Below are 13,166 nucleotides of genomic sequence, written 5' to 3' on the forward strand. Positions count from 1 at the left end.
AAATGAAGTGGCCTGCGTTGTTCCCATCCCTCATTTATGGCTTGCGGTGGTCACCGGGGCCCCTTCGGGAAAAAGCGCGCCGAACAAGCAAAGAGCCCCGTCAGCTGTGCCGCACGCCCGCCATCCCTTCAGGCTTTGCTGAGCTCAGGTGAAAACCACGGATGCCTGCGCCCAGCAGATAATCTCATTATTGTCCTTCCAGATGCGTGGACGCTTCGCTCTCATACTGCCCTTATGAATATGAAAGACTACAAAGATAACCCAGTGTAAAACGTATGTACAGCAGTCCACATAGATGTATAGACAGCATAAGCTTTTGAAGACCCAATTCTTCAGAGAGCACTTCACGTCCCAACTGGCACTTCAACTAGTGCGTAACTTGCAATTACAGCAGTTACATTTCTGCACTTCTTTTTCTTTTTATTTCATTTTGTTATATTTCTTATGTAAAGTAGTATTTATTGTTACACCAGGTTCTATTGCTTGTAGCTTGACTATTCTCTCCCTTGTACGTCGCTTTGGACAAAAGCGTCTGCTAAATGACAATGTAAATGTAAATGTAGTTTCTATATAATGAAGCTACACTGTATCTCTATACATTATATATATATATAGTGTGTGTATGACACAGATTCATTAGGCCTACTTAGATGCCTATCAATATCTATATTGGTACCTTGGATGAGTCTCGCAACAACTAGAAAAAGAAACAAGGTATAGGCTGTTGATATAGGCTGTATCAGCTGTCTTGCATTACTTTTGACAGTTGTACATGGTCAACATCCTAATGGTCCACTTCAATGATAGGCAAAATTAATATATATATTTATATGGTCATATGGTCTTATATGGACGGTTTGAGAAAGGCCTTCTGACGCAAACCCTGGAGGAATGTCAATAATGTTTATATGGAGAATGCAGCCATGCCTGTGGACTGGAACCGCGTTCTCATGGAGGTCAGGGGATCATCAAAGCACTGACACATAGCTCAAAAAAGAAAAAAGATCACTCAAAGATGGAGAGTTGCCAGAATTAAAGAAATCCACTGTCAACACAAAGGCCTATTTCCTCTTGTGAAATATGACTTCAGTTTTGTCTCTTAGTATGTGTCTGAGAGGGTTAACCAATGTTGAGGGGAGATGGGAGGCCCTTTCTAAGTAGTATCTCATGTACATTTATAAATGTGGGAATATTTTACTCAATGATCATGTAGTATCTCAATGACACAACCTTGCACTTTGTTCACAGAGTGATACAACACTAACTGTAGTCTAGTTTAAACTACCACTCCAGTTTCTATATTTAGGCCTTTCACTTAGTTTGTCACCAAGCCTCATTGTAGTGCCATTGTTTTCCACCGCATCTGTGTGCTTCGACGCGAACACGCCCTAGGTCCCTTAAACCTTAGATGTGTTCATAAAATAGTAACACTGCGGCATCTGCAAATCTCCACTGAGTAATGGAAGTTAAAGTATGCAGAACGGCTGACATATTCTAATCCGTATGTGTTATAGATCTGATAACGTTGCCGCGCGATGGGTGGGAGAAAGAATGTCACATGACCCATCCAGCGTCTGTCAGTGTCCAGAGTAAAATGCATCGGTGAGAAGTATTGGAAAGAAGGTGGGTAGAAAATGACACATACTGTAGACATTATCTGTTAGGAGTGGGGCCGAAAAATATTCTTTACCTTTATGATCGCCAATATTACGAGGGGAAACTACATGTAAGGTGGAAAACCTACTGTTATTGTTTTGAGTCTATTGAAATTGGCTATCTTGCTAGCTAATAAGCTAACTTAGCGATAACTGACATCTTCCCTAGCAATGCTAGGGATTTATTTTCCCAAAACAGTGCATATTGCCAGCATACTTCCCGCTGTGTAATCGAGGGTTGACATTTTTACCCGTTTGCATAGTCCATAATCCTTGTCAGTGTTGCACCTACGGGTTAGGATTAGCGAGGTAACAATACGTTAGTGTGTTTTACAGTATACAGCCGTTATTAATCTCAAATGAATGACTCAAACACCTGCACAATTGTAGCTAGTAAGCTACCTAGCATGCAACATGGCTAGCTGACTTCCCCGAGGATTTGGCAAAGATGTCGGCTACGTTTAAAGATAGTCATTGCTGATTGTTGTGCATATTTGGACTGTGCGTTATTCATTCGTTTTGTAGGTCTAGTTGCTCAATACTGTACCTGCCAGTCTCCCCAAAATGTTTCTTCTCAATGCAGGCTCAAAAATTAAACATTAACACATTACTATATTGATGAGCAGGAGGCAAACGTTTCTTTAATGTTTATTGCAGGCAGGCAGCAAACGAACACTTTGGAACTGATGGCGAATGGGTAGGATGGCAGGGATCTTATTCGCAGACACAGCGCACAGGGCAATGATACACAAAGACGCTAGTGCACAAGGAGACTGCACCGGGTCATTACACATAACACACAGACTAAAAGGACAACATAAATATACACTGACATTAACACAGGCAGGGAAACACAAGTACATTCTAAAATGGAACACTTCCTAAAAAATTCAAATTCTAACATCCCTCACTTCCACTACCAGGCTCGCACAGCATTATGGGCAAACTGTACACAAATAAGAAACACAGTATGCATGAGGGAAATTTGCTTTTACAGCGTATCATTTTCCTGTAGGCGGCAGTTTTGATAAACAGCAATTTGTCAATATATGAAACAACTGATTTGTATACGAGATGAATAAACAAGATGTCCCTCTCTCTCTCCAGGTTTCTTGACGCCACATCTGCCTTAGGCTATCCTGCTTCCTTGCGTGGAATGGCTGCAGTTTGGCAGCAGGTCTTGGCAGTCGACGCAAGGTGAGTCCGAGAAATTATATTTCCTCTGATTTGAAAGTATAATTTTCCAAATCTCTACACTTCACAAAGTTGCATTTTCTTGACTTGTCGCCTGGGTATAGGAGTTCATTTGGCTGCTGTTTTGAATGTGTGTGTGTGTTTTGTGTATGTGTCTTTTAAGTGTGTTTTATTTTGACCTCTCCTGTGTGGTTTGTGCCACTGTCTCTGCAGGTACAATGCTTACCGCACGCCCACCTTCCCCCAGTTCCGCACGCAGTACATCCGACGCCGCAGTCAGCTGCTGCGTGAGAACGCCAAGTGCGGCTTTGAGCCAGGGCTGCGCAAGCAGTACCTGCGCGTACGCAGCCAGCTGCTGGCCCTGCGATACGGGCCCCTGTCCGAGCAGAGCAGCTTCAAGGCTAGCAGCGTGCGCAGCTCCCGCACCACGCTGGACCGCATGGAGGTTAGGCCCACACAGAGAGAGAGAAAGTGACAGAGAAATGGGAGTGATTAAGAGAGAGGGATGGGAGAAGTGCAAAAGACTGAAGAGAAAGGGCAGACATATGGTCAGACCAGTATGAACAGCTGTAGCACAACTCTAAAAGAAGTGACGGTTTGGCCCACACACACAGACAGAGATAGAGAGACACAGAGAGAGACACACAGAGAGAGAGACACAGAGAGAGAGACACACAGAGAGAGACACAGAGAGAGAGACACAGAGAGAGAGACACACAGAGAGAGAGAGCATGATTAGGAAGAGGACAGGGATGGGAGAATGAGAAGGGGTAAGGTGAAATACAAAATAGAAAAGGACAGTAGGGAGAAGACTAGTGTTTGGGAAGAGCGGTTTTGATTGGCTACTGAAATCACTAAAACAAATAGAGGACCACAGAGCGAGAGAGAGAGAGAGAGAGAGGGAAGGCAAGGGTCTCAGCGGAACAGGTCAGCCAACTGTTAACAGCTTCAGTATAACACTAAAACAAATGGAGGTTACGTTTAAAGAGGGACAGACAGACAGACAGACAGACAGACAGACAGACAGACAGACAGAGAGAGATGAGAGAAGAAGAGATGAAAGAGTGAAAAACAGGAGAGAGGGAAGACAGAAGTTTGAACAGCGCAGTTTGGAGGAGTTGTTGTGAAAATCTACAACCAAACAGTCAATAACTGGCCACGACACTCAGAAGATGCATACAGAGAGAGGGGTGGCAGAAGTGAAAGCAAAAACAGTACAGAGTGCACTGCCCAAACCAGGTAGCTGGTGCAAAATACAGCCAAAGAAAGATGGGGAGAAAGTAATGACAGGCGACAAAGAAGGGGAAACGCTGAAAAAGAAAAAAATTGAGAAATGTGGAAAGGAAAATGAAATGTATAGAATAACAACGAGCACTGCAGAGTTCTCAGGAGATACTAAACATCCATACAGAAAGTACAAGAGGAGACAGAGTTACGGTTATAATGTCCAAAAATGAAACGTTGAGACAGACTCAGTTTGTAAGAGGGCCGAGACGCGTTCCATGTCTTTGGTGATATGAGATGCCAATCAGCCTCGTGTGAAAGAAGGTTCATTGTCATAAGTGCATGGGTGTGCAAGTAGTGCCTTTGTTGAGTGGCAGTTTTCATTGCTGCTGTTCATTACTGTATCATTTTAGTTGTGTAGATTTGCACTGCATGGCCTGGGATCGTGCTAGAGACCTTGTATGTTTGAAATGAGGTTGTCATGAAGCATGCTGACTGTAGCTAAAGCAGTGTTTCGTGCAACACAGTGTCTCTGCTCACACCTCTCCCTCACTCTCTTTCTCACCCTGTCTCTCCCCTCCTCCCCCCCTCTCTCTTTCTCTCTCTCTCCCCTCCTCTCTCTCCCACTCGCTATCCCCATCTCTCTTTCTCTCCCTCTCTCTCTTTCCCTCTCTCTCTTTCCCTCTCTCTCTCTCACTGTCTCTCTTTCTCCCTCCCTCTCCTTCTCTCTCTATCTGTTATCCGTCTGTTTTTCTCTCCCTCCATTCCTCTCTCAGGACTTTGAGGAGGACCCCAGGGCACAGGGCGCTCGGGGCCACCGGCGGTCTGTGAGTCGAGGCTCCTACCAGCTGCAAGCCCAGATGAACCGCGCCGTCTACGACGAGAGGTAATGCCTCAACCGAAGCACCGGGGAGGAATGGGAACTGAGCGGTCTTATGAAGAGAATTTATTCAGTTAGCAGGCGCTTTTATCCAAGGCAATGTACAGTACAGATATACATCTTCATTAGTTACCTTGAGGCATCAGGGGAATTACACTCTTGGGGTTGTTAGCCCTTTGTTCTACCAGTTGAGCCACAGAAACACACCTAAATGGCTAAGACCAATTACCTTTAAAAGCCTCTAAAAACCTCTTAAAGGCTAATTTACTGATGTTTATTGTATTTTTCCATAGCAAGGGTCCTCAATCCAGTTCCTGAAGACTCCCAGCACAGAAAGTCCTCTATTTCTTCCTGCTCTAAGCATACCTGATTGAAGTGTAATTGTAAGGATCTTGAGAAGCTAAAGCTTAGACGTGTGTAGCAAAATCACAAACACCACTGATGAGCTTAGTCAGGTATGCAGAGCCGTGCAGAATAGAGGGATCTCGGGCGTAGGACCGATGACTCCTGATCTAGAGTTATTGTGCATTATGAATAGGATGACATAGGATAGGATGTTTTTAATCGTGCCTTGACTGGAAATGCATTGTCTTATTTCATACATACATAGTATAACACATATACGTTACATCAAAGAACTATCTTACTGCCACAAATGTAGTTTTTTCTATACCATGTTTCAGTATCTGCTAATGATTCGCTGATGATCTGCTTTAAATTCAGGCCCCCTGGCAGCCTAGTGCCCACGTCAGTGGCCGAGGCCAGCCGTGCCATGGCAGGGGACACCACGCTGAGTGAGAACTACGCCTTCGCTGGCATGCACCACATCTTCGACCAGCACGTAGACTCCGCCGGTGAGTGAGCCGATCTGCCGGGGCCCAGAGGCAGCTGCGCCACACGCACTAAATACAGTGTTGTTACAGAGGGAGCAACAGCGGAACGTCAGTGGTGTCTGTCAAGCGCTCAGCTTAGACTAAGACTGAGACTGAGACTGTCAGTGGCTTCAAAGGCTACCTTGAAACAAGCCAGTGAAGTGCTCAGCTGTAGTAGTTTTTAACAGAAACAGCTGCAATGCAGTGGATGACTCATGAGTTGCCATACAGCTGAAAACTCTCGCGAAACAAAAAACTAAATGATTCAGAAAGAAGAAAATGCCAAAAAGGGCATATCAGAATTATACCAAAAGACATTGGGTAATGTAATAGTAGGCTCATCCAATAGTAAGCTATTACTTGGAAAGTAGCTGTTGAATAGTTTGTATATATGTATTTATGTTTGTATATAGTAGCACTAACTCTATAGCTTTTTGTAGTCTTATCCTTATCCTCTGGTCTTCCCCCTCTCTCTCCCTGCCTGTGGTCCGTGTGTCCCGTGTAGTTCCAAGACTGCAGTTTGCCAACGACGACAAGCATCTGCTGGCATGCTGCTCCTTGGATGGGACCCTGTCAATCATGACACTGTCCCCATCTCCTCCGACGGTCAAGGTGACTCTTCGGGGCCACGCGGGGCCGGTTACCGACTTTGCCTGGTCGCTTAGCAACGACGTCATCGTGTCGACGTCTCAGGACGGCACGCTGCGCATCTGGAACACGGAGGACGGGCGCTGCATCCGGGAAGTGAGCGACCCAGACGCCAGCGAGCTGCTCTGCTGCACCTTCCAGCCCATGAACAACAACCTCACTGTGGTGAGTCGGCCTGCTCCGCGTCACAACTCCAGACAGTAAACGACTTTACGCCAGAGCTCCAAAGCCAAGGAGCTTCCTCCTACAATAGAGAGCTGTAATAGTATTTAGACTACTACTACTACTACTACTACTACTACTGCTGCTGCTGCTCCTTTAGACCGTAGCTCCAGAGACAAAGAGCCTCCTCCTGCGATGAAGAGTAGTCATACTATTAATACTGTTACTACTATTACAACTACTGTTGCTGCTACTACTTGTTTAGGCCATAGCTCCAAAGATATGGAGCCTCCTCTTACAATAGAGAGCAGTAGTACTATTACTATTATTACTACTACTATAATTTCTACCGCTACTACTGCTGCTACTATTACTACTACTACTACTACTATTATTACTACTACTACTACTACTATTACTATTACTACTACTACTATTATTTCTACTGCTACTACCGCTACTACTGCTGCTACTATTACTACTACTACTACTACAATAGAGAGCAGTAGTACTATTACTATTATTACTACTACTATAATTTCTACCGCTACTACTGCTGCTACTATTACTACTACTACTACTACTATTATTACTACTATTACTACTACTACTACTACTACTACTACTACTACTACTGCTACTATTACTAATACTACTACTACTACTACTACTACTACTGCTACTATTACTACTACTACTACTACTATTACTATTACTACTACTACTATTATTACTATTACTACTACTACTACTACTATTACTATTACTACTACTACTACTATTACTATTACTACTACTACTATTATTACTATTACTACTACTACTATTACTACTACTACTATTATTACTATTACTACTATTACTACTACTACTATTATTACTATTACTACTACTACTATTACTACTACTACTACTACTATTACTATTACTACTACTACTATTATTACTATTACTACTACTACTACTACTACTATTACTACTACTACTATTATTACTATTACTACTACTACTACTACTATTACTACTACTACTATTATTACTATTACTACTACTACTATTACTATTACTACTACTACTATTATTACTACTACTACTACTATTACTACTACTACTATTATTACTACTACTACTACTACTATTACTACTGTTACTACTGCTACTACTATTATTACTACTACTATTATTACTACTACTACTACTGTTACTACTACTACTACTACTATTACTACTACTACTACTACTATTATTATTACTACTACTTCGGCTACTACTACTGCTATTACTACTACTATACCGCTGGGTCATAGCCTCAGAAATAAGGAGGCTAACACAAAGGGTATTCTTAGTAGTAGAATCACCTGTTTAATGCAAAAGGCCGCTCACAGAGAAGTGTGTCACTACAATGTGGGATTTTGATTTTCACCATAATAACCTGCATGATGCATCTCTTTGGATTCATTAACAACATGTGTACACGTTTGCAAATACTAAACCCTGCCTTTTTAAAATATTTGAGGTCTGTGGGGGTGTTCTTTTTGACTGTTTTGCATTTCAGTCTGTTCAGGCTGTTTGAGTGCACAGCCTGTCTTTCTTCAGGCGCAATACTGTCTTTTACAATAATTTAGCCCAAAATGCTAACCCTGACACCTGAAACCTGAAAGTGCACATACCCTCCCCTCCCTCCTCAGTGCAAAGGGTGAACATCGTAGCAGAAGTATTAACTTGGTCCAGCCCAGCCCTTAGCCATGAAGCTTAAACCCAAAGCCTGACAGTCCACGAGTGGTGTGGATGGTTGGAACCAGAAGGACTGTAGGTCAAATGATCACATAGGTGAAAAAAACCTGTTCTGTGTCCATCCAACCAATATGGCCCCTAGATTTCAAGCAAGGACTTTCATCTTAAAATTGCTCCAGTGAATTCCCCTGTCCCTCCCTCGTTTACCTCTCTCCAACTTGTGTCCTACACCCTGGAACCTGAACATCGCCTCTGTATGATGCAGATGATTGGCAGGCAGAGGCAGAAATGGCCACCTCTAATTGGTTTAAAACAAGATGCACTGATTCAGATTCGTAGTTAGTGATTAAAAAGTACAGCTTTGGCTTAATGTTCTTTTGAAAGCATGTGTGATGGCAATATCTCTATTTGAATGTGTGGATTTTATGGTTGTGAAGCCTACGTGTTAATGAGTTATATGTGAAATGCGTGACTGTGGCGATAAGTGTGCATATATGAACCTGTAACAGAGATTTTTAAAGAATTAATTGTGTTAATTAATTGAGTTTCCAGGTTCTTTGTTTAGCTGCACTCTTACTGTTTATGGTATTTTAGATAAGATAAAGTTGTCAGCGAGACAAACCTTTCTGCTCTCCTTTTTTCTCCCTGTCTGGTGCGAGACTTTGAATTTTGAAAAAACTAGATGTCCTTGTGTAACTCTGCGCCCAAGATGGCAACAGCCCCCACTCTTAAAGCAACAGCCCCCACTGCCCAACAGTAACTTTCCACTGAAGAATGACTCATGTATTCACTGAGTAGTCCAAAAGCTGTGTGTTTGGTGTTTTTTATTCGGGGACTCACTCTGCTTGAGAGCTGGGTCCCCACTCACAAGTTGGTGATAAACATACATGTGTTGGAGTTTATCCATCTAAATTCAAAAAGGAGACTTCCACCACAAACCCATCCCCTCTTTCTGTGTCTGTGTGTGTGTGTGTGTGTGTGTGTGTGTGTGTGTGTGTGTGTGTGTGTGTGTGTGTGTGTGTGTGTGTGTGTGTGTGTGTGTGTGTGTGTGTGTGTGTGTGTGTGTGTGTGTGTGTGTGTGTGTGTGTGTGTGTGTGTGTGTGTGTGTGTGTGTGCGTGCGTGTGTGTAGGTGGGGAACAGTAAGCACCTGCTGCAGGTGGTGAACATCTCCACGGGGAAGAAGGTGAAAGGCGGCTCCAGTAAACTGACAGGAAGAGTCATGTCCCTCTCCTTCGACGCACCAGGAAGGATTTTGTGGGCCGGGGACGACCGAGGAAGCATATTCTCCTTCCTGTTTGACATGGCCACAGGTACGGTCTCATTATGATCATGTGTATATGATCCCAGGCATGGTTTTCTCTTATTACATAAAAACGTTGACACTTGAGTATAATTAATAAGTTAATTACAGTGTAATACCTCAAATAAATGTGGCATGCGGCCCTCATTGGGGTTTTGGTGTGTGTGTACATAACGCTCCTGGAACAGACACACAGTGGAAATGGTAAATGATACTATAATTCAATTATATAGCGTTTTTCTACTCAGAGAGCACCCAAAGCGCTTTACACATTAATGCCTCAGACGTCTACCCAATCATACACCGATGGCAGAGGCTACTATCTAAGGTGCTAACGCATTAGGGGTTCAAGGACACTTTGACACTTGGTCAGGATGTGTCGTCGGGATCGAACTGGCAACCTTCCGATTACTAAACAACTCCTCTACCTCCTGGAACACTGTCGCCCCCAGTGTAAACCCATAATTTGTATGTGGAGATGTGTATTTGACCCAGTCCTCTGGGTGTGTGTGTGTGTGTCTGTGTGTGTGTGTGTGTGTGTGTGTGTGTTCCTTGAACACTGTCGCCCCCAGTGTAAACCCATCATTTGTATGTGGAGGTGTGTATTTGACCAAGTCCTGTGTGTGTGTGTGTGTGTGTGTGTGTGTGTGTGTGTGTGTGTGTGTGTGTGTGTGTGTGTGTGTGTGTGTGTGTGCTTAGTGCTCCTGGAACAGACACACAGTGTAAACCCATAATTTGTATGTGGAGATGTGTATTTGACCAAGTCCTCTGGGTGTGTGTGTGTGTGTGTGTGTGTGCGTGTGTGCTCCTGGAACAGACACACAGTGTAAACCCATAATTTGTATGTGGAGATGTGTATTTGACCCAGTCCTCTGGGGGTGTGTGTGTGTGTGTGTGTGTGTGTGTGTGTGTGTGTGTGTGTGTGTGTGTGTGTGTGTGTGTGTGTGTGTGTGTGTGTGTGTGTGTGTGTGTGTGTGTGTGTGTGTGTGCGCTCCTGGAACAGACACACAGTGTAAACCCATCATTTGTATGTGGAGGTGTGTATTTGACCCAGTCCTCTGGGTGTGTCTTCCAGGCAAACTGACCAAAGCGAAGCGCCTGGTGGTGACGGAGGGTAGTCCCATCTCCAGCATCTCGGCCCGCTCCTGGATCAGCCGCGAGGCCAGAGACCCCTCTCTGCTGGTCAACGCCTGTCTCAACAAGCTTCTCCTCTACAGGTCAGCAGGCTTTTACTTTTAGAGACGGAAGCAGTTGCTCGAAACTCTTCAAGGATTCTTCTGTCGGGTCCCAGAACACAAAAACATTCTGCATAGAACCTTGACTACTCTCCATAATCTTCCAAGGTTTTTTGTTGAAAGAGTTGAAGAGCTTGATACCTTTTGTGTCATTGCCCCTCTTCACTTCAGAAGACCCCTTTAGGCTTCTACATAATTACCTCTAATGGATCCAGAAATAGCTTTTAAGAGCCTTCCAGAATTTCTATGTGAGAACAAACTAAAGAAGTTTTTCTTTTTAATGGGTATTACCGGAATGGCTGTGTTGGAATCGGAAATTATATCTAGCTTAATCTGCTGTAAATGTCCCTTTACAGATGAACGGGTTCACAGAGTAAATTTATATTTAAATGTATGTATAGTTGTTTAGAACAAAACTAATGCAAGTGTCAGTATGTTGAAAGGTCTTTGGACTAAATTCTCTCAGAATGTTGGAAATATACAGCATCATCTTATGTATCACCTCTGAGTGATAAACGCTGGTGAGTGAACTCTGAATGCAGATTTAAGTGTGTGTGTGTGTGTGTGTGTGTGTGTGTGTGTGTGTGTGTGTGTGTGTGTGTGTGTGTGTGTGTGTGTGTGTGTGTGTGTGTGTGTGTGTGTGTGTGTGTGTGTGTGTGTGTGTGTGTGTGTGTGTGTGTGTTCCCTTAACAGGGTGGTGGACAATGAAGGCACTCTGCAGCTGAAGAGGAGCTTCCCCATCCAGCATGGCTCTCAGCCCATCCACAGCATCTTCTGCCCCCTCATGTCCTTCAGGCAGGGGGCCTGCGTAGGTAAGGCACTGTTACCCATGATCTACAGGACAACATTTGGATAGATTTGATGGTCAGCATTGATATCAGAAGGGATATAGAAGAATGATTCAGAGCAAAATGGGGCAAAATGAATAACATTTGTTGGATGTTTATATTGTAGTTCATCCATATTGTGGGATGTTGCTCTGTCAAGCACTAGAGTCGGAAGTAGAGACACACGGGGTAGGGACAGGTTTAGAAGAAAAGAAAACTGTTCTGTCAGTCTCTCATTAGCAGATTCTTCTGATCAAAACTACAAACCCCAGTGTACTGCAGAGGGTTTGTGTGATTCTGAATCCCCAAAATAACCCATCACCAGATGCTTGCAGTCAAGCTGGGTGACATGAAATGACAGAGCTTAAATTAGGCTTGTCAAAAGCACCCATGTGTGTCATCAGTGCCATCAGCTCGCAGCATCCACTGTGTGACCTTGCCAAATTTTCAACCAAAGGCAGAACATTGTAATCTTGTTAAGCCTGTTCTATTTTTAAGACTTTTTTTTTTTAAAGTTGGGGGTTGTTTCTTGTTTTACGGGTCAGAGCAAGTGACCATTGATGAGTAAATGTAGGATTTTTTTAAGAAACATTCAAAATGGTTTCAAGCTAATGATAACTAGCTTTCAGAAGTCTTGCCTTGACCTTGACCTCGACCTTTCTCTTCACCCAGTCACGGGTAGTGAGGATGCCTGTGTGTACTTCTTTGACGTGGAGCGCAACACCAAGGCCATCGTCAACAAGCTCCAGGGTCACAGCGGCCCCGTGCTGGACGTCAGCTTCAACTGCGACGAGTCTCTCCTCGCCTCCTCTGACGCCACCGGCATGGTCATCATCTGGAGGCGGGAGCAGAAGTAACCGCGGCAACGCCATGCTTCCACGCGCCAGCTACCACAGCTTGCACACTGGTCCGTCCGTTCCCATCATGTGCAATTACACCTTTACCTAAAAGACTCGCTCATCTCCTCGAGGCTCACAAGCCGTTAAAGAGAAACCGCCTTTGTCTGACAGAATAGGGTTGGGGGGGGGGGGGGGTAATAATGAGAGGTGCATTGCTACCTGTATGTTTGTAAGTGCGTTATCACAGTTGCTTAGAAAATACTGACAGAGTGACTGACTCACAATGGCAGGAGGGTTCCTTACATATCCTTAATTTCAGCAGGCATCTTTTGTCTGCTGTCAGTGTTGGTCTGAAAAGATGTTTGCACGACACTATGTGGCACTGCATTGCAGTACCTAATGTAATGTATACAAAAAAACTAATATAGAAGAGATAGAAACATATCAAAGTGGGACCTCTTGGATTATGTTTTCTCTTTTGTGTGTTTACTGTAAAAGTCATGCTGGCTTACACTACAAAACGGTCTGTTGTATTTATGACTTGCATTGTTGCGATATAATAAATGACATATATATATATCAACCAATTGCTGGC

At 43.7% G+C, this 13,166-nt stretch overlaps 1 protein-coding gene across 2 annotated transcripts; it reads left to right on the top strand.

Moving 5' to 3' along the window:
• The first annotated feature begins 1,505 nt into the window (after window positions 1-1,505).
• On the top strand, window positions 1,506-13,158 carry wdr13 (WD repeat domain 13). 2 transcript variants are annotated; one of them, XM_012820105.3, is made up of 11 exons: window positions 1,506-1,623; window positions 2,313-2,352; window positions 2,763-2,852; window positions 3,063-3,294; window positions 4,850-4,959; window positions 5,677-5,807; window positions 6,331-6,638; window positions 9,500-9,680; window positions 10,746-10,887; window positions 11,599-11,717; window positions 12,405-13,158. In XM_012820105.3, the coding sequence occupies exons 2-11, from the start codon at window positions 2,342-2,344 to the stop codon at window positions 12,587-12,589; spliced, it is 1,509 nt and encodes a 502-aa protein (XP_012675559.1). In that variant the 5' UTR covers window positions 1,506-1,623; window positions 2,313-2,341; the 3' UTR covers window positions 12,590-13,158. The 2 variants fall into 2 exon arrangements, with proteins under 2 accessions (XP_012675559.1, XP_031422842.1); XM_031566982.2 differs by lacking the exon at window positions 2,313-2,352 and having other exon boundaries at window positions 1,508-1,623.
• Window positions 13,159-13,166: the final 8 nt, after the last annotated feature.

The sequence above is a fragment of the Clupea harengus genome, chromosome 4 (assembly GCF_900700415.2).
Source record: "Clupea harengus chromosome 4, Ch_v2.0.2, whole genome shotgun sequence".
Taxonomy (NCBI): Eukaryota; Metazoa; Chordata; class Actinopteri; order Clupeiformes; family Clupeidae; genus Clupea; species Clupea harengus.